This window comes from Strigops habroptila, chromosome 7 (assembly GCF_004027225.2).
Source record: "Strigops habroptila isolate Jane chromosome 7, bStrHab1.2.pri, whole genome shotgun sequence".
Classification (NCBI taxonomy): domain Eukaryota; kingdom Metazoa; phylum Chordata; class Aves; order Psittaciformes; family Psittacidae; genus Strigops; species Strigops habroptila.
In genome coordinates, this window is record NC_044283.2 from 55,039,749 (window position 1) to 55,066,746 (window position 26,998).

The following is a 26,998-nucleotide window of genomic DNA, read 5'->3' on the forward strand; positions in this document are numbered from 1 at the left end:
CAAACAACGGAACAATCAGCATAGAGGCATTTGTGTGCTGAGCAATGGCTACAGAACTCCCAAGGGAAGATGGCTGTGGGTTCACAGAGGTATAGGTGGTATAAAGACATAAGAAGAAAGTAGTGTTTGTTCATATGAGCAAAAATGAAACTGTAAATACGTCTCGAACCATTTCTAAGTATCCAATATAAAATAGGCTTTGTCTTTCTTCATGCCAACTAACAGTTTTATAGGATACCATGATGCACCTTCTTCCTGAAGCCTGGTATGAGTGGGAAAATCAAAATCTTCAAAGGAACTTTCCCCTTCAAAAGCTGTATTTGCAGTGCAGAGAGCAGTTGAGATGCAGAGCAGAGGGTTCCTGGAATCAAGCTTATACTTGTAAACACAGGGAGCCTCCATTCAGAGACAATACCTGTTCTGTGGTTCCTTCGGGGAAAACATTCACCCTTGCAAATGGAAGCACTTTTTTCAACAGGTTTTGTGCTCTCACACAGAGAAACTATGGAAGGATAAATTTGTGGTGCAGACAGTTGCATGTCCACACATCTCAGGGTTGTTACAGTGAGATTTGGAAGGTCTCATGAGGCCTCATCAGGTTTTTGTCACCATGTCTGCATGCACATGAAGATGGAGAGGAAGAAACAATGACCAAGAAAGGTAGTTCATGAATCTCAGGGGTATGGGTTGTGTTACATATGTTGTCTCCACCAGAGTATGTAGCATAGTTTCATTGAGTATGGGCACTTAGCTTTTACTTTTTTCTCAGAAGAAAAAACTCCACTTCCACCAGGACATGATGCTTTCAGGTGTTTCTCCTTCCACTGCAAAGAAGGTTTCCTCACCTTTATTAATAAATTAACTACCAACATTTTTAAATGCCTTGCAGTATATATCCCTATACTTCCAACAAGTTTAGTACATTTTTGTATGACAGTAAGTATTGTCAGCAGTAGGCTTTTTTTTTTTTCCAAATAACTTCTTGTAAAAATGTCTGGGAAGTGATGGAGTAGAAAGAAGCTTAACAGGCTGAATCCAGATGAACCTCTTGGACTTTGAATGTATGTTGCTTAGCTTCTCCAGTGCAAGAACTGGGATGAAAGGAGGACTAATGAGCCTGGAGTACAAAGGAGATTTATAGCTGATTTTACAACAGAGAAATCTGGAGATAAAAGCATACCTAGACTAATTGGATGCTCACTACAAGCTAAGAAAGTGTTCGTTGCAGTGTAGTGTCAGCTGTGAATTATCAGGCCTTCTTTAAAACAGATAGCAAGTGAGTTCCTTCAGATGAAAAGTGCTCATCTGAAGTGCTCAACTGACATGATTTGAATTTTTTACTGGAATTTGGATTACTTACTTTACTACTTAAATTCCTCATGTCTCCTCTTCCCTTTCTCTTTCAAAAGACTTTCCTGGATTGGTCAGGGCCGATAAGTACAGAGAAGAGCACTAATTCAGGTATGGGTTTTCTATAACCCCACACAACTTTGGTATGGCAGTTTCTGGAAGACAGCCCCTAATTTACCTCAACATTCTTTAACAGCTAACCCTAGATTTAATGACCGTATATGTATTTATAAATACCTGCTGGAATGTTCTTCATACTTCTATTAATGGTTTGTAAAATATCTCATTACCTTAAAATCTCAAGGATTGCTTCTGGAATTTTTTAAAAATATCTCTCTGACAGGTTAATGATATTGAGTATACTCAGGATATTTCTTTTTTTGAGGAATTATGTTGTGTTTCTGCCCACTGTAAGATTCTAGCATCAGGCTATTATCTGAGAACAGCCATTACCATAAGAAAGAGGTGATGGGAAGAGAAAAAAACCCACAGAAAACAAAGAAACTAGAAATTCTTGTTTATAATTATTGTTCTTCCAGAGAATATTACCTTTACAACTTTGTATTTCATAATCTAGTCAGCATTCACTGTAAGTTTTGAAATGTGATTATTTTTTTACATATTTAATTTGGCATTATCAGGTTCTAAAAATTATTCAGTTAAAAAAGAATATCTTCTTGAGATTGCCCAGGTGACAAAATTATTGTTTCTGTTGTTTCTCCTGTAATTCCTGCGTGTCTTAGGTCTCATTAGACCAATAACGGTAAAAGCAAAGGGCAAAAAACCAGCACCAGCGATAAGCACAAGATGCAGCCTTGAATGTGGTCTTGTTTCTGCTTTGTATTGGTTTGTGCACTTGTGCATTTGTCATCCTAATGAGTTCTGTATTTGAAGATTGGACACCCCATTACTGTATATTCCTGACTTAGTTGCAGTAGAGACAAAAACTAAGGGTTCATTTCAAAACTAGTTCAACAAAAAGAGACACGAAAACTATGTAAAATTCCAGTCTCTCAAAGGATAACATTAATCACAGATAATATCCATCTAGTCATTCATTCATAATTTTTCATTTAGTTATACAACTTCTTTAAGAGAAGAATTTATCAGTTTGATATAAATACATGCAATGTTGGTAATTTCAGCCAAGCTGAAGTGTCCGTATGGGAAATTATTTCAGCCTTTTATAGATGTGATCTGTCATTCCACCAAATGGCCATCATTTTCTTCTCTGTTGTGGCTAGCAGAAGACTAAATGTCAAACTTAGATATTATGCTGCTTTCCACATCTTGGAATTTAGAGGGTGAATTGGAAATAGCACAAGAAAAATATTCACATACAAATTTCTTTGCCTGTACGGGCCCGTGATTTTTCACATGTTACACAGACAGCACAGGGCAAAGACTGTGTTGTGTGTAGGTGGCTGCATACTCACATTCAGTAGCAGCAGTTCAACTATTCTTAGCTTTGGAAAGGGGCAAGCAACCCCAGAAGAAGATTAGGAAGATTAAACCAAAAATAATGGTTTGGGAGACAAGAATAAAACCATGAGTGTAGTATATCTGCAAAAGTACCAGCTCTAAAAGATAGCTGAGCACAGACATGAGGTTCTGCAAATCCTTCCCATGAAAAAGGATACCTAAATACCTGTTTGCCTTTTTCTGAGAAGCAAAAGAAGTAGGAAAGCTTCTGGGGATCTGTTGGGTACTTTTTTCTGCTTCCTTTGGAGGAACTTTGAGCATGTCTTGTTGGACATCAGAAACACTCTGAGTTTTAAATCTGAGTTCAATATTTGTAATGCTTCCATTTCTTGTAGTCAGAAACCAGGATCCACATCAGTACGAAGATTCTCTAGACTGTGCTAATACTTTCTGCTCAAAGGAAATGTGTGGTCATTATGATCTGTCCAGCTATTTTTTTTCTTACAAAATGTGAGACTTGAGCACTGCTTTGTGCTAATAATTTCCAGTCTTTGTATGCTCCTTCTCTCTTTTTCTCTCTCTCTTCTCTCTTTTTGCATGTGTGTTCTCTTTCTGTTGCTCTCTTCTGTGCAGGACTGGTTGCATAGGAAGCCTGCTGTTGAGAAGAAGACACATCACTGAGCATCTTTCTCAAAATAGTTTCTCCTTGAAGGTTGATATGGCAAGAACTCCATTACATTTAAACTATATTTGTTCTTACAGAAAAAGGAACCTGTGATTTGAACAAAGAAAAGTGCAGAAGAAGAATCTGCAGGCCAGACTCAAGGACTCATCGGTGTAAATGTTCAAGTGGCTTTATTTTAAGTCGAAATAAACAGTTTTGTGAAGGTAATATGTGAATCTCATGTCAGCTTTATACTATCAGATGAAAAAAATACTTCCATTCTTCTACTTTACTAATTTCTTGAGTATGAAAAAACATTCTGAAATCTTAATAATTCAAATTGTGCCATTTAAGTTTTGTGTCATTCCAGGTTCTGAAATAGCCTAAAAAGGAGACCTATGAAAGTGTCGCTAAAGCTATTCCTCTGAGAAATTTTGGTGTTAGATTGAGTAGTTAAAGGAGCTTCAGATAAGTAGACATGCTTATGGGTGCTTTTATAATCTTTAAATAAAAATTAGAGCAGATACATCACTAAAGGTGAAACATTAAAAAGCCCCACAACAAGATGGATGTCTTAAGTCCCACTTTCAAAAAAGACACAAATTCTGAACAATGTTTCAAACAAAATGTTTTGATCTGGATTGTTTTAATAAAAATAAAAATCAAACTTTACTAGTAATAATAGCTATTTTATTTATATATTAATATTTATATATTACTAATAGATATTTTTGTTAATCACTTTTAGAAGCACCTCCTTCACAACATGACCAGATTTAAAAAGACATAAAGATATCAAAATTCCTAGCTTACAGGATTTACAGGATGCCTGAGCAGCATCCATCCAGTTCTCAGGAAACTCACCAGGATTGCTTTCTGAGTCTCAACTTCTAAACTCCTTTTGGTTTTTGAGAATTTTACTGAAGTTATGTTGGAGCCAAATTTTTTAGAATAATTTTTTGTCTGAAGAATGTGTCTATGTAAATTTTTTCTGGTGTAAATAGTATTTAACAGTCAGTGGAATCTGTATAGGAAAACATACTTTTAAAAATCCTCTAGGTGCCTGTGCTGGACACATGCAGCCTGAGTAGGTTTTGCTAGAAGGTTTTTAAAGCTTATTTGAATAAGGTCTGCAATCTTGCTTTTATATCATTTAGTAGGAGAAACTTCTTTTTATAAAATGAATGAGTAAAAGAGGTACTTTTTGAAGACTGTGAGTTTGTTTCATTAATCTATTCCCTGACACAGGCTTATGATGTTATTCTGACACAGCAAGTGCTTCTTTTGTCAGATATCAATGAATGTGGCTTCTGGAATCACGGCTGTACTTTGGGTTGTGTGAACATCCCTGGTTCCTATTACTGCACCTGCCCGAGAGGTTTTGTTCTGCTGCCTGACAGGAAAACTTGTCATGGTAAGTAGCAGAAATACATAAACCTTTGAGTATGATATTGGAGAGAGTCCTCAATTAATACTGGAACCGCTGAAAGTTGTGTGTTGCATTGCTTGCTTCCAATCCCTTATTATGTAAGCAGGATCAGCTTAAACTGAGTGAACCAAATTCAGACGTCATGTTACACGTGAGTGATCAAGTGTGAGCCTCTTCAGGAGCAAAAAAGAAAAAAATAGAAGAGTCAGGTCTCCAGAGAGACCTCTTTGCTCAGATTAGGCTCTGTGACACATTCCAGGTGGATAAGCAGTTATACCTTTCTAAATGTGGTATCTGAATTTGGCTTTCTCTGGCTATCCCACATAAGAATTTACACAGTCTCTGAATAAGACCATGCAAATTAGATGCATGTTCATCTGTTTACAACAAATAAGGCGCACGGAAGTACTCATAAAATTGTTTATTCTGGAGATCTGCTGCATCTGTGTGTTTTGTTTTGTTTTGTTTTTCTTTTATGAATTAATCTGACTACAAGAAGTACGCCTGAGAGAACTTATCCGTATAACATAGGTACATAAAGCAGGAAGCTCTCTGTAACCAGATAAATGTGAATAAATTAAATGCAGAGAACACAGAAAAGTGGAGGGAAAAAACCAAACTGTCTGTCAGTAATCTTTAAGGACCATATTTTAGACATAGTAAGAGGTGAAGGGTTTTTTTCCTCCCATTGTACAGCAGTGTGTATATTCAGCCTACAAAGGAATTAAGCCTTTCTGAAGTAACTCTAGAACATAAGATGTGATGTGCATCCAGGTTTTGAGATCTTGGAGTATTCCCAGTCACTTCTCTGTTTCATAATGAAGTGAAACTTAGGCACAGACAAAGATCCTTCTACCTCGTTTCCATGGAAATAAAACACCGGTAAATGCCCCAAGTAGAAGTGCCAGTGCATACCAACGAGTTCAGTCTGGATCATGGCAGGATTAGGAGCTAGGGTGTATTAAATATCACTACCAGAGACTAAATGCAGCCATGGAATCCAACAGACTCTAGCAGTCACTCTACCTATTTTAGACCTCCAAGAGTAATTTCTCCCTCTCTATTTAAGAGGGAGCCAGGACCAGGATTCAGTGACCCAAACATGGGTGTCCAGGGTGTGTGTGACAACTGCAGAAGGCAGCCAGATGTAACAGAAGACCTGTGGGAGACCTGCAGCCAGAGTCTATTGAGAGTTGTGATATCCTTTTGTGTCCAAAGCAACACTTAGACACGATGCAATTCAGTCCTACTCTGGATGACTAGCTTGAACTATATGCCTACACTTTGAGTGGCTCAAATTAGATAGAAAATAATGTTTTTCTAACACAGGCTAGGGGTGCAGTATGGACAGTATAACTCCTTAACTACTGCAGCACAAGGCAGATATGTCACCAACTACGCAACTTGAGAGAGAGAGAGAAAGAGAGAGAGATGTAAGGTGAGAAGTCCACATGATGACCAGACATTTTGGTGCTTTGTCCTCCAACTCCAGCTCCTTTATGAAGCTCTTCATCTAAAGCCACTAACTCTAGTCAGAAAAACCATGAGATTAATTTCTTGACCCTCTTCGCTGTGCTTAAGGGGTTAGAACAAGTCCACAGTGCAGTTGCCATGGAGAAGCAGTATTTGCAACAGCTATACACCATTTAAGCTGGTGTATGTAGCTGATTCAAAAAAGCAGCTGTGGGAAACTTGTATTTGTTCCAGTCTTCCAGGGGTGTTGCCATATGACACCAGAATTGGCATAAAGAGGTGCAGCACTGCAATGCAGAAGGCGGAAGGAGCATATCCTGTGAAATTGCATTAAAGAAATACTCAGAAAAATGTTGGCACTCCAACAATTGGAAAGTAAAGGAAAGCTATTGTCAGGTCCTCAGATGATTTTGCCCTTACGGATTTAACCATTGCCACTAAGGAACATAGCTTTATTTCTGGAATATTAATCTCCAGTTTTTCTTGATTCTATTTCTGTTACCCTTGGAGTAGTAGGAAAGTAGTTCTTTTTCCCCTGTCCCTTTGTGTTTTATACTTATTCTTTCAGTATAACTTCCTTGTAGTTTTCAAAACCTGATCTATTTTTGATGAAATGTAAAAAAGAAGGTTTTCTAAATTATTTCTAGTTTTATAATGCATTCCCATACAATTTGGAAAATTTAAAGCTCATCAGTCTAATGGCTTCAGGACCCAGCAATTTTGTCTTTCTGATTTCCTATAATTAGGAGAGGGCAAAAAAAAAATGGAAAAACTCAAAACAAACCACAACAAACCCCAGAAAGACCACAGAAGTGTTACACTCTCAACACCACACTTTTATTATTTTCTCTTTTCTTGCTTTTTCTGTGCTAACGCCTCTTTTGGGGGACTTTGTAAAAATTTTTATTACAATTTAAGCTCTTTTTCCTCTTTAAATTACTGTAGAGCTAATTTCCTGTACAAGTAACAACACTGAATGTAGCCATGGTTGCCTTCAAACATCTAAAGGGCCTGTTTGCTTTTGTCCTGAAGGATCTGTACTCAAAATGGATGGCAAAACATGCACGGGTAAGTAACTTTTTTCCTAGCTGTGTTGACTGCCAAGCTCTGTTTATTCTTGGCACTGAGAGCCAGGAGTGAATGAAAGCCTTTTATACTCATTTTGCATGGCTGTAGATGATTGTACAAGATAGGAGGCAGTGGACTGTCAGGTGCTTTGTGTGCTGAGGTGAACAATATCTATCTTCATTTTTTAAAAGATGTTTCTTAGCAGCAGCATCCAATGTTTGCAGGCCAAATGACTTTGTTGTCAGTGCAGATCAAGGCATCTCCCAGATGTTTGTTGCAGGATACACCTAAATTTTGTATTTGAGGGGAAATATAGGTACAAAACTGGCTTGGGTGAAATCCGAAGATGACTTTATTGATGTCATGCAACACAGGTTCAGGGTCATTCTAACTTACAGCAATTTCATCTGATTACCCACAAATGGAATTTTTGCAGTCAGAATATTAGAAAATGCTGCAGCCAGTAATCTGTCATTCTCCATCCCAACAAGCTTTCCAAATTAGCTTTTCAACTGTATCTTTACATGCTTAGGGGTCAAAATAGCTCCATTAATGCCAGCCAAACACCTTGAAAAATCCCCTCCCCCTTTTGCATCCGTTACATACTGTGGAATGTACTGTATACGTAGGTTCAGTCAGTGTTGCTGTTTTGTTAGGGACACTCCACTGAGGAAGCTCAGGCTGGCATTGAGGCTATAACCATTGTACAGCCCCAAGAAGAAAGAATGGTTTCTTTTTGTATGAAATCTTGCCTTGTGTATTAGAAAGTATCAATTTATCATCCTAGTCTAATTAACTTCTGGGGAGAAAATGGTATTAATTTGCTCTTTCCTTTGCATGGAGTGCAAAGTCTGATAAAATTTGTTACGTTATTGTAGATTAGGTGAGATTTGCATGGGAGAAAGAGTTCTCTGAAATAATGCAGACATGGAAGCCACCTTCATATATATCCTCCCTTCCCCCATTCCCCTCCCCCCCATCTTCTGTTGTGAATTTTCAGGAAAAACTCTAGAAAAATACTACTACTTTGCTTTCAGTTCATTAGATTTCTGCTTTCAGCAGGAGTCTTTCAGTAAATCTACCAGTCACTGAGATGCTTTGCACTGTAGAAATCCTGAGCAGAGTGAATCGTTCTCTTACTTATACCACAGATTTTATGTAATTTTTTTCTTAGAATGGCAAAGTTAAATTTTTCTGCTCTGTTTAAGGTTGTACATCTCCAGATAATGGTGGCTGTAGCCAGATATGTTCTTCTTTAAGTCCGTCCTCCTGGGAGTGTGCTTGTTTTCCTGGATATAAGCTCCAGCGAGACAGAAAGCACTGCACTGCTATAGGTTGGTATCTTGGTATGCCTGCAAATTTCTGACAATAAAAGCATAAACATTTTAGAGTCCTTTAAAGTGGATTGCGTAGGTTGGATCCAGTTTTGCACCAGTTTTGGATTACTTTGTGAAATTTAGGAAATACTAGTTTCTTGGAAAAATAATCTATTTTGGAAAAATACCAGAACAAGCAGCAGGATATGGTTCAGTCTCCCTCATGGTAGATTCAGCCTATTATCTAACTTCTGTATTTCACTCTGTGCTCCTGTACTGCAAAGGTCTATCTACAGTATTCAGGGTTTTGTGTTTTCATATAAATATGGGTGTATTTTCCGCCCAGTGTTTGTTACAGAATTGAGATTGAGGTGTCTACATTTGGAGAACAGGGCAGGGAATAGTCTGCTGAAGGACCTTTCCTACAAGTACAAGGATATTTCTCCCCCACTGGCCCCAGGAAGCCCAGATATTTGATGTGCATGTTTGGATTTTGCATTCCAGACCCTTCTATTTCTTCTGAGAAAAGGGCAGACCCTAGTGAACATCAAGGTATAACCAATTGTGTGAGAGAGAAGAGCAAAAAGAAGTTTGTGATTTGTTTCTGGGACAAGGAAAAAGCTTTATTATTTTGAGAACAGCATTTTTCTTGCTTTTACTGAGAAAAGCTTCACATGTGCAAAAGTCGAGTGTTCTGACATTTATGGTGATGCTGTGAAATGCAGAGAGAAGATTGTCTTGAGGCTAAGTCACTCTCTATGAAATGCAGCAGGACTAGTGGCTGCCTTTATCACAAATTTTGAGGCTGATCTTGGGCAAGGCACTGGTGCTGAAAACCTATATTCACATTTATCTCTGATTTCTGAGGCCAGTGGAATGTAGGACAAGAGCCTTTGTTTCTTTGTGCTTCTGTTCCTCGTTTTGTCTTCTACCATTGCTTACTTACAATGTTAGCTAGGTAGTAACGCAGGCTAGAGATCGCTTTGAAACTAGTGGAATTAACATATGTGCACATTTTCATCAACAGGTCCCAAGCCATTTTTGTTATTTGCAAATGGCCAAGATATCCGCCAGATTAGTTTTGATGGAATGGATTATGCAAGTTTACTTGACTGGCAGATGGGAATAGTCTTAGCACTGGACTCTGACCCAGTGGAAAATAAGGTAAGGCATTAAAAATGAGAGGATTTTGAAGTGTTGCAAGGACAAATGGATCGGGCTTTCATGTGCCTTAACCTTTCTGCTGTCAGTGATCTGATTACACATTGTGCTGCTCGTTGTTCTGTTGCCTGTCCAGGAGCACAACTGATACAGGATGTCAAACACTAGTTGAAGAGTTTCATCCTTTACTCACTGGTTGAATGTTGATGTTGAACATACGTTGACATGGCTAAGTCACACAGAATTTGGATCTCTAAATTAATTTCAAGCATGATTTAAATTTCAAAGAACGTCTGTGTAATTGATAGTTTTCTCCCTTAAGACTTCAGTACTGTTTTCTGGAAATACATTGTGGGGTTTTTCTTCACTGGGTGGCTATAAAAGCAACAGTATCTTTTTTTTTTGTACAGCTAAATCCCACGATCCCTAGTAAATGTAGGAGTAATCTTAACAAGAATTACTTCCCATGTCCTGACATTATTGAACAAAACTGCTGAACACTCACTGGATTTATTGCTCTTATGAAATGTTTTCCTCATATTACAAGATATTACTGTTGGAAATGGGAGTCTCCTCTGCATAGTTGTTTGTCTTTGTGGCTGCATCACAGTGCCCTACTCCTTGCCTGCAGAGTTGGGAAGAATAGGAGTTCAACTGTGCTTTGCTAAACCTTATGTGGCAGATGGTTTTGTGGTTTTTTTTTTCCTCATGGTGGGACTTGTTTACACTGTGAAAGCATTACAAAAAGATACTGGATGGTACAGTGGAAGCTGATGTGGAGCTCAGTTAAGTTGCTGGACACATCTCAAGGCCTGGATGGGCGCAGCTAAACAAGTGCGAACGTTACCAGATCTGTGTTACAGGAGGATTGTTTCAGGCACTGCTGGAACATCGCCACGTGCTCCTGAAATAGGGCCCTGCTGGGAAACCAGCAGTTGTTGGGTGCTGTGCTGGATGTAAATCAGCTGTTTCGGTGACAGTGGCTGTATGTTGTTGTCCACTTCTGTAGGGAGCTCTGCATGACAGCAGTGTTGGCAGTGAGGAGGTGAGGTGACACGCAGGTGGCACTGAGATGAGGTGTAAGGTGAGCTACTGCTTAGCATTGCTCTGTGCTCCCATGGTAATTGAATTAGCTGTTTTAATGCTAACCACCCTCCTGCTTTGTTTGACCTCATGGTTAGCATCAAAGCAAGGTTATTTGTTTTGTTAACATTTGCAAAGAAACCCTCAGCATTACTTTGCATATGGTACTGCCAAACAGTGTTTGGCTACCTCTGGGTATCAAATACGAGACAATTTTTTTTTCTTCATCCTTGGAAAACACAAACTTAGTTTCCCCACCAGCAGAAAGCTTTCATTTTGATCCAAAACTGAGAAGCCTCTTCTCTAAATGTTAGAGCTTTACAGAACAGGGACCTGGTAAAACATTAAGATACGTGCAGGCTGAAAGAGGTGGAGGAAAATAAGTTAGAAACAGATTATATAACTCCTTTCCTGTTCCCAGCTCCTTGATGCACATACACTACTACTCTCTTCCCACTCCTCCCCTTTTAAAATGCACAGCCAGTGAAATGATAGCGAGTGCTTTTGCCTGCTCCTGCTTTTGCTTCCTCAGCTGTGCTTCTTGTGAGATAGCTGCTCACTGAAACAAGACCGCGGAATATTCAGAGGTCTGTATATAGGGCAACCAGGATTTGCAGCTAAGCACAAGCTGCCTGTAGAAGTCATCCTAGTTGAAGGATAAGTAAGTGCTTTTTTATTTGATCAGGGATCACAGGTTACCTGTGCAGCTTTTTTGTAAATAAGCAGTTCATGAAACTTTCAAGATGAAAAAGTTATTTTAGAATTGGAATTATTAGACAAGGGAAATGGAACAGAAAGTGAGATGGGAACTAATAATGCCTCATCTGTTATTTCTTCACAGATTTACTTTGCCCACACTGCCTTGAAATGGATAGAACGAGCTAATCTGGATGGTTCAAATCGTGAAAAAGTTATTCATGAAGCTATAGATATACCCGAAGGCCTTGCTGTGGACTGGATTAACCGTAAATTGTATTGGACAGACAGAGGGTAAATGCTCCACAGTGCATTTATGTTGAAGCATGCCATAAAATGTTTGGAATAAATGACTGGTGATACAGAAATAGCTGAAATATCACTCTAAATTCAGGAACGCTTCACATTCTTATTGGGTAGCTGTAATCTCAAGCATATATGATTGGAAGGTTCTTTAAAACTGAAATGCTGGAAGTTTACTTTGAGTCTGCTATTGTATTTTTATCTTTGTCTTTCCAAGAAGCAAGGGTTTGGACTCAGTTACAAGGAATCTAAAGCATGTACTGCATATAAACATATACATATGTGCACATGTGCATGTGAATATATATGTATACACTCGTATTTATATATATATACTGCATGTGTGTATATCTAGGTATATGTTTATATATATAGTTAGATAAAAATATTGAGTATTACTGCACTGAGTACATCTTGGGCAGAAGTCAACATTGTTGACAGCTGCAATTATGCCCCTTTAAGCTAATGGAAAGCCTTTGTCAACTGTTTTTGGTAAAAGAGGAAGGGTCACTGGCAGACAACATGACTTCACGTTTCAACTGATACCTAACCTTACATACAGAGAGAAACAAAATTGACCTTTGGTGAAAAGGCAGTGTGAGATCAGAACACATAATGAAGGCTCCTTGAATAGCGGTCATCATGTTTCAGTATGACTCACCATTTATTAGTCAATAAAAAGCTGGATTGAATGTCCAGATCACACTCCTTCTCACTTTTAGATATGCTGCTAGTCCACTTCCTTGCTATAAGATATAATCTTGTCTACGTGATTGTGCTCCTGGATAAACATGCCAGTGCTTCTTCTGAAATGGGAAATTGTGGTGCTTGTCTCTGTAAAAGAAGAGTCAAGGGTGAAGCTGTGAATTTTTAATCTGCCATTTCCTTCTGCATTTATTTGTATTCCACATTTGCACAAATATATTTCTCCTTCCATCTTTGTGCAGCCTTTCTTTGCAGGTTCAGAAAGGTATGGAAGGCTGTAGGCTTGCTTTCAAGTAGAACCTCATATTTGTTTGAAAAGGTGAAGCTTGTAGCAATAAGTACAGTTTTCTGAAAAAAAGTTGGATTGGGAGACTGGCAATATATATTCTGTACTTGACTCTGCCATAGATTTTATGAGTCTTTTTTATCATACGGACGTTAGCTTCATTCTTTCCTGTAAAATAGATAAAATCAGTAAAATGCTTGGCTATTTCTGAATGAAAAATGTTATGTAAAAGTGCTATTTTAAAAATTCGTCATACTTTTGATAATGCCATTCAATTAGGAGATAGTTTTCCACCTGACTCCCTTTAAAGCTAATATTTATCTGTCAGCAATCACAATTCCAACTCATTATCTGCCCAAAGAAGGAGAACTTCATGTATCCTGCAGAGCAGCAGGTATTTTATCATCTGGCCCAGATAATGAAGCCGTGACATGAATTACTTGTTGATAAAACTACTAGACAACCCACATCAGCAGGATTATTTCCTCTCCTTGGAAAGTTATTTATTACAGTTTTTGTGCTAAACTAAACCAATGTGAAAACTTAGTACGTTAGGTAATTAGCAAGATAGCAGGGAGGACCTAACAGTGCTCTGTGTGTTGCAGGAAGGCATGCATTGAAAGGAGCAATCTGAATGGAATGCAAAGAAAAATGATCATCTGGGAGGATATCTCCCAGCCCCAAGGGATTGCCGTTCACCCATTTGCTAAGTAAGGAGTGATAAATGTGGTCAATTGTGTCATACTTGGGGAGGTTTCTTAAAAATGAGCATGCCAGCCTTGCCCTTTTGGCAGCCTAAAAGTGCCCCGGCCTCATGTTATCATAGTCATTGTCTTGCAGAGTTGTGTGAACTGCAGTGTTTTATTGCTGGGTTTCTTTTGTGAGTTGGGATGTGTTCACTTCTCCTATGGATTTAAAAAAAATACCAGAAGCATTAAAAGATATTGTATGCAGTTTAAGCTAAAGAAACACACAAGCAACTGAAATTACCCTGACAGTTGTAAGCACCACACTACAAACTTTGATGGTTCTGTATCTATTGATGTGAAGAATGTAGTTTTTAAATTATTTAAACCAATGGTTCTTACAAAGGATTTTTTGGCCATGTTCCAGTTTTTGAGAAAACTAAACCAAATTTACTGTTGTGGAGGTTTGTGGAGGTTTGCTGATTTAAATGCACCTTATATCTTCTTACCTAGTGCTGAGATGATCACAGGAGTTTGGGATGTTTAAACTCTTGGCATTAATGAATGGCAAAGCGCCATGGATTTCAGTCGATATGCCTGTAGTAGCATGGTTTTAAATCTGTTGGGCTTTTTTCTTTTCCTTTCTTTTTTTTTTTTTTTTTTTTTTAATACTCATATCCTGCTATAACTAAGTACTGATAAATCAAGGAATAAAGAGGAGCTGGGGAGGGTGTTTTGTTAGCTCCACTCTGGAAATATAAAAGACTTGAAAGAACTTCTTTCAGTAGAGGCTGAATGCGATAGAGACATTCTACAGGAAAACATTTAAGAACAGGTAGGTTCAGGGAGATTTGTTTATTAGAATTATTGGCAGAGGCAAAGCTATCCTACAAGGGGAAAGGGAGGGGAAAACATCATTAAAACCTTTGTTATTAAAAAGTTAAAGGTGAAGGGAGGAACAGGCATTATAGCAATGTCCATAACTGTAAAGTCAGTATTGAAGTGGGATCTGAAACACAACTAAAGCTATTGAAAATACTGGTCCTTGCATTAGCTGCAGCAAAACTGCTTATGTAAATAGAGCTAAGTGAATATGTGGGTGATTTCAGCAAACCTGGCAGAGGCAGCTGCTGCCTGGGAAGACTGGAGTCCAAACTTTAGAAGTAATTTGTGGTTTTGGCTATCACCATATTGAGCTGCCATCAAGCACTGTGTGTTCATTGAAAAATGATATGTACTCAGCCAGCAACACTAGTCCCCTAGAAGGAGACCCTGAGAATCATGATTTTATGAAAAGAAGAAAAGAGGCTGGGCCTGATACTGGTTTATTAAAAAACAACATCAAAAAACCCACAACCAAAAAAATAATTAAAAAATCAAAATAAAACCACAAAAAAGCCCTGAGGACTCTTGCTTGTTTTCCATTGGTGGTGAGTAGTTTTGGTGCCATTTATTCATTGCTACACCCTTGTTTAGACAAGGGGGGCTAATGCATCGTCTTGTCTTGTCTGGGTTTGCTAAACTGCTATCAGCAGTCATGTGGAAGACACAAAAACAGATATAAAGAGCTGGCAATTAGCTTAAGCAGGAATTGTTGTTCAAAGGTTTTGTGCCAACAAACAGAGTGAGGATTCTGCATAAATCCCAGTGTAATCATCTGGAGTCTTATGGCAAGTGTGAAAAGATTAGCAGACAATATATTTGCTTGAAGCATGCAATTTTTCTCATGTGCCTCAGGCCTATATTGCTCTGATCTGACCTTTCTGCTTTGAAAGAACTCCATGGAGAGGAGGACAAACATTTACTTACTGACTTCCTGTATGCATTTTGTTTTCTAAAGGAGATTATTCTGGACTGACATGGGGGTCAATCCCCAGATTGACAGCTCTTCATTAGAAGGCATTGATCGCCAGGTTATAGCCAGCACTGGTCTGGTGTGGCCCAGTGGAATAGCTCTTGACTACTTAGCTGACAAGGTATACTGGTGTGATGCTAAGAAGTCCGTGGTTGAGAGTGCAAACCTGGATGGTTCTGGTCGTCGAATTCTTGCACAGAATGATGTAGGTAAGGCTTTGGGGTTGATAATTACCTACTGCTGCTTGTCAGTGTGCCTGTGTATCTGCATATGTGCATGTGAATTACCAGCCAGTGGCTGTGCTGTATATCCCATGCAACTCTGTGTTGAGGTTAATGGCATCAATTAGTTCTTCATCCTGTAACCCAGTTGACTTCTATTCATTTTAGCAAAAGAACACTCTTCTAACACTCTCTGCTTTTACTAATCTGCCACTTTGCATTCTACAGACAACTTTTCGGCCTTCACAGTAAAATGGAAAGAAAAAAATTTTTAAATGCGGTTCGCTTGTTCCGTGCATGGCTGCTTAGTGTAATTCAGGTTTTGCTGTGTTTATTACACCAGTGAGTTATACTTACATAAGCTGGAAGAAAATTAATCTTGGCTGTTAAGGTCTTTGAGCAACAAACCTGCATCTTCACAGTGTTGAACACTGAGATGACTCTAAATACACAATAGACACTGAATGGAAAACTGATTCATGGAATATGCTGGTAGTTATTATGGCTGAGATTTCTATTTGTGACAAGTAACTGTGTTTTTCTGGAGTAAGAAAGCAGAAGTATCAACAATGAGGAACTGATGCTGTACCACATCTAAAGTAAACCATGTGTATAAGAATCTTGTACGTGGCAAATTAGTTTCTGGAGAGGACAATTCCCTTTGTGCATGATATCTTTCTGTGGACCATTTTGTTGGTGTGTATACAAGACTTAGGTAGAATGAGGACTCTTGGCTCAATATCATGATTGCTATGTGTAAAGACTTTATGATTACTCTGTTAAGCAGCAGCTGCTCTAGTCTGTGCTCTGGGAAAGTTTGCATTCATCTCCTAAGCCAGATACCCTCCCACTTGTTTGAAGATGAGCAGAGTGAAGTATTGAAACAAGCAGTGTTCTGCAGTTCATAAGACATCAAAAGGCCTGGGCAGAGTGACTTCCCAGTATTCCTCTCTTTTCCCCTGCTGTGCATATTCTGCTGTATGCTCACCTTGAAACTGAGGTGCAAAGGAGGACCCTGAAGCCAGTTGAAAGTTTCACTGTTTTCCTCCACAAGGAATGAGACAGTGTCATCTGGGGAGAAGACAGAGGAGAAGAGCTAGGAGCACTGGAGAAACACAGGGTGTAGGAAAGGAGATGGGCTTGGAGCAGTGGTATGGCTGTTTGGAAGTGTGAGAAAAGGACATCAACACCTGTATAGAAAGAAAGAAAGAAAGTACAGACCTGTAGGGGTATTAATTTAGAAAGGCAGGGAGACTTGATATCCTGATGTTTTGCCAATGCTGTTAGTGAGACCAGAATTCGGCTTCTGTCCTTGGACAGCTGTGCACTGCAGGACAGGAAGGTGGTATCTCTTCATAGGCATTTAAGATGATTTTTTTTTTTTTTTTATCACAGCAGCTCCCTCTAGTGCCCCGATACTGAGAATTCATTCAGTATAGCTGCATGCAAAATAATTAAAATTATTCCTGCCCTTTCACTAACCCTGTTTTCGGCTGTAAGTAAAACAGCCTGTAACAACCCACCTAAGGCAATGAACACCACAACCATTCCTTTTGTTGGTGCAGTGGGTTGGGTTTGCACTCTTGTGGAAAGGATTCATGTGGTTATTATTTTTCCTGATCCTGCTATCTCCATTGATGACACTACACTTTTGTTTTTAATCTTTAATATATTTCTAAGTTAAGATGTTAAGGAATTGCTTGTCAAAGTGGGGGGCTTTTTGTTGATAGTGCATGCTATAGATCCTAAAATTGTGAGGATGGGGACATTATCTAGATCCTGCGCTAGTGCTCAAATTTCATGGAAAGAAAAACTAAGAACCACACTCCACCAAGCATGGTTCAGCCTAGGTAGTGAAGTCCTAACAGAATAACACTATGCTCTTCAATTTAACAGCCGAAGACAAGTGGTGACATTCAAAGAGTGTTGTGGAATTTTTCTGATGTAGGAGCGGGTTTTTTCAGTTTGTTTGTGATGTGTATTTAAGATATACTAACACATACTCCTTCTCTGAGGTTCCTGTTGTAATCTGTGAAAAGAAAGGAAGCTACGTGAATGCTCTATTGCATTCCGTGGATTGCATTAGCTGTTACTGTTAGTTGGCTAACAGACAATGGATAACTAGCTACAGCCTACTGCTGCTAGTTGGCTGAAGTGAGGAAAATTGATTCCCCTCTTGAATTTTGCACTGTGAAGTATTGGCTAGTGAATACCTGTGCATGTTTATATATACTTGTGGACTACTGTATTGCACTTGTGTGTACTTCTGGTAGTTGCTGAGGTCACACAGTGGCTTTACCGTCCTACCATGAGTCAGTGGCTACAGTGTCTGTAGCTCCCAGGCTGCCCTCTGCCGGTACACTTTTGCAGGATGATACATGCCATGAGCTCCTCTTCTCACTGCTATGTGAAGACTGCACAAGGAGCTGTGTACCTCAGCAACTCCCTGCTGGGCCACTTACTGGCAGAGAAGGGAGCCACTCCACTTCTGCAAGGCTGGTTCCAATGCTGCTTCAAGAAATGATGAGTCTGAGGTAGAAGCATCTTGTGAACTTGATCTGGTTGGCGGTCACCAGGAGTATAGAGATTGTACTGAGTCAGGCAAGTGTCATAGCCTCTTCTACTAAGAACATAAATAACACATGCGCATGGTCCATCATTCATGGACACTTATCCTTCCTCATGAGACATCGAAGTGGAGAAGTGGCTATGGCTATGCCACTGTGTTAGAAGTGGACCTGTAGGCAGATACTGCTTTTGTTTACATGATTTCTTGTGTGTGTTCTACAGATGTGGAAATGAGAAATCTGATTTCTTTGTAGGCCACCCTTTTGATGTAGCAGTGTTCGAGGATCATCTTTGGTTTTCTGACTGGGCTAGGCCATCACTAATGAGGGTGGACAAGAAGACCGGCCAAAACAGGGTACGTCTTCGAGGCAGCATGCTGAGACCATCATCAATGGTTGTAGTTCATCCTTTGGCGAAACCAGGTATACTGCAAAAATTACGCAGTCATTCCCTTCCAGCCTCCTCTTGTTCACTGATATCAGTAGAATACATGTCCTTAGGGAGAGGATTATCTTCTCAGAAATAGGTGCTTTAAAAGGCCTTGCATAGTAAGACTGGCATTTATTGAAAACATCATCTGGGCATGTGTCCCAGGAATGCTAACAGATCTTGTATATTTATGATCATGCCCAAGAATAGATGCTGATCAATTGCCATGAGGCTAACATAGTCTTCTAATTCCTATTTATCCTCATTTATTAGCAGCCCTCACACATACAAATAATAACAAATGACACGGAGAAAGATTTTGTAAGATTTATTAGTTTTGGATCAAATAATTTGATTTTCTGTTTGGAGCAATCTCCCTGAAAACAGAAAAAAGTAATTCAATAGGCCAGGATTGAGAGAAGGTAATCACAGGTTCCCTATGCCCTCGTAATGATCTTTCAGGGAATGTCAGGACTCTAAATATTAAAGGAGAAATAGCAAAGTAAATTAAAAAAAAAAAGTGATGTATTTATTAGATACAGAGTATGTGAATCTGCTTCCTGCCATAGGCTAGGTGAGAATATTTGTGCTTTACTATATGCACCTTTTTTTTAATAAAAAAAAAAAAGTTCTCATTTTTGTCAGTCCTTATTCTTTTTCCAACTGCTTCAACTCTGCTCAGTGAAAAGGACATGCTGAGACCAGAAGCAGCTTGTTAAGTAACTTGTTTTTCTGCATTAGGGGCAAATCCTTGCCTTTATGAGAATGGAGGCTGTGATCAGATCTGTGAAAACAATTTTGGAGTTGCCCATTGCATGTGCCATCCAGGATTTGAGAAAACTCAAGATGGAAAAACCTGTCATGCTCTGGATGCTTCCAACACAACAGCAGGTACATTCCTCCAGTTCCAAAATAAAAAGACACTCCTCCCTCCTCCCCAAACCCTTGAAGATCCTGACAGCATTGAAAAATATTCACCTTGGTCTACATAACAAATGATGGTTTCTCTGAAGGATGAAAACACTGGGGTGTTGACTTGGGACAATAACATGTTTTCTGACCATTGTAATTTTTCCCTTGGCGTATTAGCAGTAAGAGATGTGTGCAGTGCTGGCAAGTATTGTGAGCAATGAGTTGCATTTCCTGTCTTTTTTGTTTGAGAAAACCCACCAGCGAGTGGTTTTAGGAATAATTTGAGACCAGAAACAGGCTAGTCTGGAAGGATACTGATGTTTATTTTAAAAGGAAATTACTATAGTTATTGCAAAGTAGACAAGTGATGGAAAATCAGAAAGTTAGTTCAATAGATTTAAATGGTTTGTGTCACTTTTTTCTTGTCTTTTTAGGAAGTGTCTCTGTGGACGAGGAGGTAGTGCCAGTGCCAATGCCAGAGACCTTGCTCCAGAGAACAAAAACCAGTGGGATATTCAAGGATACAGACAGTGGGGAAAGGCAGAACATTGGCATTTTTTTGATGGCTGAAATCATGGTATCAGGTAGAATCTGATGACTTTCTTCTATTTACTGTAAGGCTCTGAATAGGTTTATAGAACAGAAAAAAATCATAGGCCTTAAAGGAAGAAAGGCACAGTGTCAAGACTGTGACATTCATGCTCTTAACCCTCCTACAAGAAGTTGGGTCTATGCAATTATGCCAGGTAGGACAGCTTTTCAGTCTGTTTGTCTCCATGTTCCTTCAACAGAACTTGATATTGTCCAGGTCTAGAGAACAAACATTTTTAATTTGGAACACTTGTGAAAGTCTCTCCCTTAGAGTTTATGAATATATTAAGTTCCTCAGAACAAAATCTCAGTAAAACCACTAAATTCCTCATATGTTTGACAACACAAGACCATTAAATTATACAACAGGTTTTGTATACAGTATTCAGAAATCTTGGTACTAAATGAAACTTCATCTCTATCTAGACAAAGACAACAGCCCTACTGATTGTACTGACTTGTCATCATTAACCCTAGAAAGCCAAGTTTCAAACTTTGTATGTTCTGGTTTTCTTCTTAGCTTTTTGGTTCATTGGTTTGGTTTTTGTTTGTTGCTTTTGGTGCTTTTTGGTGGTTTTGGTTTTGTTTGGTTTTTTTCGGTGGGGGATTGGGTTGGTTTTGGTTTCTTTTTTTATAATATATATGCAGTACATTATTTGATCTGTCCACATGCATCTATTGGTGGTTTTATTCATTTTGTTTATGCAATAGATCAAGATGATTGCTCAGCACTAGAATGTTATGCCAATGCAGAGTGTGTTTTGCTGGAAGATGGTGCTGCGTGCCAGTGTTTGAAAGGATTTACCAGGAAGGGGAAATCATGCTATGGTAACAAAATATATTAATACAACCTTCTGGAAAACTGTTGATTGAGGGAGAGGAAGAAAACCTATCTTTTCTCACGTTGGCAGCTCTTCTGCATGAGCCGTCACAGAAAGGTCAATGGTATTGCTTGTTTTGAAAGGGATGATAATCAAAGAGCACGTGAGATGGAATGGCTAATTATCACATGCTTTATGTTCCCCTGAGCCATGAGTGTTAATGCTATTAACAAGTAATAATGGGGATAATGAGAATAAAGGCATAATGTATTTATTTGTAAAAACTGCCTAATAATAAAAGCTCAGTCCATAGACATGATAGTTAATGTATAATTTAGAAGTATGTAGTAAGGAATCTCTTAAAATTAGTATTCCTGATGTAATGTTTATATAAAAGTGCTGTTCTTGTTCCTTTCTAGCACCAGAAAGAGACTCAGACAACCTGTGGCTTAGAGTGGTCTTTAAGTATTTTGACTTGCATATTACATAGATGGAAGCTTTGTTCTCTCGTAAAGGCAAAGACAGGAAGGCATTAGAAACAGAACAATTTACCATTTGGTGCCTAAACATGGAGACTCAAAGGAGTCTATGTCGCTATGGAAAGGAGAAAAAAAAAAAAAGGAAGGTGAAATGGGTATAATTTTTTTTTCTTTGTGGTACTTTTTAATCTTTTTTAAGCTTATGTGTTCTTTCTCAGAACAAAGTTTCTCTCTAAGTAGGGTTTTAGAATATAAAGCTAGTTTTGAATAGGATTATTCCCTTCAAATGGTGGGGTTTTTTTAAGCAAGCAGTATTTGTGGAACCTCTAGGTCTCCAGACGAAAGTGGCTGCTTGACTGTCTTAGGCTCTTTAGAACATTCCCATCAAATTTCATACCAAGAGAAGCCCTTGTCTTCCCATTTGCTTCAGTTGCATAAATGACAAGTGAGAGCATAGTCTGAAGGAGATTCATAATGTAGACATTTCTTTGTATCGATTTACCTTATGGTTTCCCGATCCATGTGTCCCACCTCCCTGTTTTGTCTCACAGATGTTGATGAGTGTGCCTTAAATATGGACCACTGTAATCGAAATGTTTCAGTCTGTATCAATATTGAAGGGGGCTACGTCTGTAAATGCCTGGAGGGCTACATTGGAGATGGAGTCCATTGCTACGGTATGGGCATGTGTGAGGACTGTGCTGTGTCTGGAAGGTTGGGGCAGGATGAATGAGCAAATGACATGTCTTATGATTTGTGCTAGCCTTCCATCAAGCTGTGAAGCTGTCATAGAAGCTGTTCAGCTTCTTTTTGAAAAATCTGATAGGGGCATGGGTCTAACAGTGGCTCCTCTAGCCATTTATAATTTCTTACTTTTTGATTCTTTCCTTCTTGCCTCAACTGTGGCAACCTCAGCAACTGATCAATATGCAAAGCCTGTAGTTGTCAGTGGATACCTCCTCTCAGTGTTTGCACTCTTTTTAGTAGCTATAGCAGAAGAGAGAGGAAGAACAAAGAGGAGGAGAGAAGTGGAGGTGAAGCAGTAGAGCTTTATTGGAAATCGTTGCCATGAATATAAACGAAAGCAGGTATTGAGCGTGTCATAATACTCATCAAATAATTCCCAGTCTGTTTAATAGGCATGAGGTTCAAGGTGTGGCACTGACAACTTGAGTACGTTTAGAGTCTTGTTAATAATCAGACCCACTGATTTTTCCATCCAGCTCTAATGCCGGGTCTTTAGTTCATTCACTGCAGTTTATAATTTTTTAATCCATTTTAGCTGTAAGTATCAAGGAACAGGAAGCTTTCTCCCCAGTTTGTTCAGAGATTTATGAGACTCTTGGCTTCTCTTGTTCTTTTCTCTTTCCTTTTTCCTTTACAGCCTAATTCAAAGCCCATTAAACCTGACCCAATTTTTACATAGTCTTTACTGGACTTTTGTTGTTTGGCACAGATAAGTATGACTGGAAAATTAAGAACAGTATCATTATTATGAGCAGGGTGTGAAAAGTATCAGAGGCAGGAGGTTCAAGAATGCATTCTGCCTACAGTGGTCAGAGATCCAGAGCTCATGTCTTTGAGGATGTTTGCAAATGCAGACAGAAGTGACAAGCTCCTCTTGCTGTCCCAGCACCACCTACAAGGCATGTCGCCAGGCAGCCCTGGGCTCTCACTGTCTATACTCTAATTACTTGGTTAGAATGATTGTGGTACTGATCACTATTATTGAAGAACAGTCCATTATCTTTCTGAAGTCCTTAAGTCCAGAATATGGTAAGATATGTTTTCACAGCATTTTATAAACGATGCAATGTTGTTATGATGTAAACAGAATCGAAACTAATTCTGTTTTTTCAAGCTTGATGACTTGAAATATACTATAAAACCCAGAAACTGGTAAGCGATTTTGTACTTCAGTTTTAGACACCTGCATTGCATACACAGCATGCAGAGATGTGTCAGTACATCCAGAGATGGTACAAGATAAGTTCATATTGTGTTGTTGAAATCACATTTTTTTGAATATGCTGCAACAGTTTTGTTCCCGTATTTTTGCTTTTAAAAATGCAACTTTCCACTCCCAAACCTTTCTGCTGTCTTAATGCAAGAATGTCAACTGACAGTACTCTAGTACTCATCTGGGGTGCCAGCTATAACTAGCAATGCCAGGAGAATATATCTAGTACAGATTAAGTCTTCTCTTCAACTCTACTACATTTATTACGGTTTATGGGGAAGCCTTTCCTTCCTTCTCCCTGTGGAGAGCTTCTGCAGCAGCATAGCATGCTCTGAGAGGCTGGGAAGGGTGTGATTACTTGGCATAGGAAATACGCTGGTTGCTTTTCTGTTACATTTATGTATGCAGAAGGAAGGTCTTTAATGTTTCCCCCAGTGCCAGGAGGTTGCAATGCTGCAACTGCTGCCCTTTTAACTGATGCTCTGAGGCATTTCGTTCTTCTAACTGCAGACTGTTTGGGTGACAGATATTGATGAGTGCAAGATGGGGTCCCACACCTGTGGAGAGAATGTAACCTGCACAAATACAGAAGGAAACTTCACTTGCTCGTGTGCTGATGGTGCTTCTAGAACTGGCATCAGTTGCAGTGAGTAAATAGAGTGAGCAATTAAAATGAAATGGCCCTTAACTAAGAACTGTGCTCTTGGATAAATTGTTATACCTGAAAATTAAGGAAACCCTGTATAGTGACAACGGGCAGCTTGTGGATCCATTTAGCATTACTTTAGGAGGCTGTTCTGAGGTGGACTAAGGAGACCACATTTGAGTTTAGTTTGGAAATATCTACATTAAGCTTCAATGCTAATTTTTACTGTCAAATGTGATGACGCATCTACCTAACAGCCTTTACTTCAAGAGAAGTGATCCCTGGAGGTAACATTTTTGAAGGTGGTTTCAGTCTGTGTCATTTTTCAAACTCTCTGTGCCTTCTTTCCCTTTGCAGAAGGCTAGCACAAGAACTGCATATAATTTAAGTCCCATTTAATTCTTCAGAATAAGATAGACTTTCAGATCAAGTGGCTAATTTTTCAAAAGGGTTCTGAAACTCTTTAGAAAATCTGGTTACCAGATGAGAGCTGCTAAAAATTCACCACTAGTGACTTATCTGACCCTCATTTTAGGGCCTCGGTGTGGTGGCAACATTCTCTGAAAGCATGGAACTGAGTAACTTATCACCTTACTCCATACTGGCCCTCTTCACCGGGATGAATTTTGCTCCAGATCTGGAGTAAAGATCTCCAGACTGTGTGATGATGAAATGGCATTGCGATTGTAGCAGATCTGTTTCTGCAGAAAACCAGAAGGAAATAATGTTTTTTTTAAAGTCGAACCCCTGTGAGGATCCCCATCTCCTTTTCAGTTAGTTAAACTTTCAGTAGCTGCAAGTGTCACTCGGGACACTTGAATTGATTTTAATTGATGATGATTTTAAATGATGCATGACTTGGAAGTAATGCCTTCTAGGTCCCTCAGCTGTAAGTCTGATTCCATGTCTTCAAGGGTTTTAACACACTGTTTTAGTTATTTGCCTAATAAGCTCTTTTAGCAAGTTGAAATTTCCTTTGTAGAATGCAGTCACACCTGCAGTTCAGTAAAATCATTCATCCCTTTCCACTCAGGCTTTTTGCCATGGCAGTTCTCCTGCAAATGAAATTTTAAAAAACAAATGTCACTGAAGGTCATGTTGCAATAAAACTGGTGTGAGTCATAAAACTGATCCCATAAAATGTATGAGAGTGATTAGGTGCATTTCTGCTCAACCATACTGCCAGAAATTCTTTGCTGTGTAGATGTTTGATTCTGACCTATAGATTTGCTATAGCATCAAAGAAGACAAAAAAAAGTGCTTCTTTTCTGTAAGGGCATGTCTGAACTGTAGGTCATTCTGTGCAAAGATATTAGAGGTACCTTTAAAACTACTCTGGATATCTATATAAATGACACTGTGCAATTCAGAATTGGGTCAATAGAGTTCCCTACTTCCCTAGTGATGCTGTTGTCTGTACCTGAGCTTGAAAGAATAAAAAATGTAATCTACAGTCGCACACAGATGTAATCAACTGGATGGCAGCAGAGTAGAAATAATTTGCATAAGAACAAGTTGCATGTGGAAACTTTTAGTTTGAGATCCAAGTGCGTGAAATACAGTCACCCTTCACCTGTACATCTGACTCTGGTACTTTATGCATGGTAGAGATTTACCATACCCTAAAGCTGCATAAGTTGCAAAAAATCAGTTAAGCCTAAGTAACTAGGCAGCCAGTGAAGTTTTTCTTCAGAGGTGTACTCACACATCTTAAATAGACAGAATGCAGTCAACATCTGTGAGTCTTTCATTGCAAATCTAGAATCAAGCATGTTTAGTATTTTGATCTAAAGTTGTGTGTGCCTAAATTAGATAAGCAACATAAACAAAGGAGTAAACCACAAGTAATTGATCAAAATTAGAGAATTATACCTACTTTCCTCGAAGTTCTGAAACTCTTTCATAAGATGTGGCCAAAAGTTTGAGATGTCCTTGTGAAATCCTGTGTTTCAGAATCTACTGCCACCCCCACTGTTGTCAGCAATGAATACTCTACAGTCCCTGTGCAAGGTGATATTGTAGGATGTCCTCCTTCATACGAGTCATACTGCCTCCATGGTGGAGCGTGCAACTATGTTTCTGATCTACAAGACTATGCCTGCAAGTAAGTACAGAAACTTATATTGTCTGTGCTGATGAATGGTATCTTTAGGGCTCAGTTGAGTGTAGACAGTGAAGTGTTTGTCCATAAATTATCTGTTCATCACTCATGCTAGCAATTATCATCAGACTCTGCTCTTTTCTGTAAGTGATAACTGTAAGTTTCTGTAAATGATCAATCCATTCACACCCATTGCAATTAATAATAGGATTGGATTTGTCCCCTAAGCACTTGATTCTTTGCTTTGGAAATGTGAGATAAGTTGTGAAGTGACTTAGAGCTCATGACTTTATGAATGAGGTGATTGCTGTCTCTCCTGTATGTATAGTGATGACTTCTACCTCCTTGTTGGCCTTGCTGTTCATATATTCATCCAGCTTTTCATCCCACCACTCACTGGGATGGAAGAGGACCTTTGAGATTCTCTTGCCTTCTCTGACTGGGACCAGGGAGGAGAAGTCTGGTGTTAGCATCTTCCCTTACAGTTTGAAGAGTTTTGGTCCCTGCCAGAAAGGGTACCACATAATGGTCCTCTTAAAAACAGGGAGAGCATATCAATAAGACCTCAAAAATGAGGCCTCCTTCCTCCTGTAAATATTTCTATGAAGCCTCATTCCTGCTTCCCCAAATGCAGTTACTGGTAAAAGCAAAGAGAATCTCATATCTCCAGAAGTCAGCCTTGGCCTGCCAGTGTGACAGCCAAGTGCCATGAAACCATTAGTGCTGGTGTTTAAGTGTATAAGTTGATTATATTTGAAATCTTTCTTTAAAAT

The 26,998-nt window shown here is 39.0% G+C and overlaps 1 protein-coding gene across 7 annotated transcripts in view; it reads left to right on the forward strand.

Annotated features, from left to right (window-relative positions):
- The window catches only part of EGF (epidermal growth factor), a 61,070-nt gene that overhangs the window by 20,853 nt on the left and 13,219 nt on the right, over window positions 1–26,998 (forward strand). For 6 of the 7 annotated variants that reach the window (XR_003992245.2, XR_003992244.1, XM_030492045.1 and 3 more), the window contains exons 7-21: window positions 3,535–3,660; window positions 4,728–4,850; window positions 7,284–7,406; window positions 8,615–8,740; window positions 9,750–9,886; window positions 11,808–11,956; window positions 13,562–13,666; window positions 15,483–15,706; window positions 18,541–18,708; window positions 19,457–19,606; window positions 20,062–20,211; window positions 20,930–21,046; window positions 22,070–22,195; window positions 24,005–24,124; window positions 26,078–26,228. Coding sequence is in view for 5 of the 7 variants with exons in the window: in XM_030492045.1 (XP_030347905.1) it covers window positions 3,535–3,660; window positions 4,728–4,850; window positions 7,284–7,406; window positions 8,615–8,740; window positions 9,750–9,886; window positions 11,808–11,956; window positions 13,562–13,666; window positions 15,483–15,706; window positions 18,541–18,708; window positions 19,457–19,606; window positions 20,062–20,211; window positions 20,930–21,046; window positions 22,070–22,195; window positions 24,005–24,124; window positions 26,078–26,228 (2,095 nt within the window). In the remaining 2 variants the exon portion in view is untranslated. The remainder of the gene's footprint in view (window positions 1–3,534; window positions 3,661–4,727; window positions 4,851–7,283; window positions 7,407–8,614; window positions 8,741–9,749; window positions 9,887–11,807; window positions 11,957–13,561; window positions 13,667–15,482; window positions 15,707–18,540; window positions 18,709–19,456; window positions 19,607–20,061; window positions 20,212–20,929; window positions 21,047–22,069; window positions 22,196–24,004; window positions 24,125–26,077; window positions 26,229–26,998) is intronic. The other variant, XM_030492047.1, reaches the window with a different exon arrangement.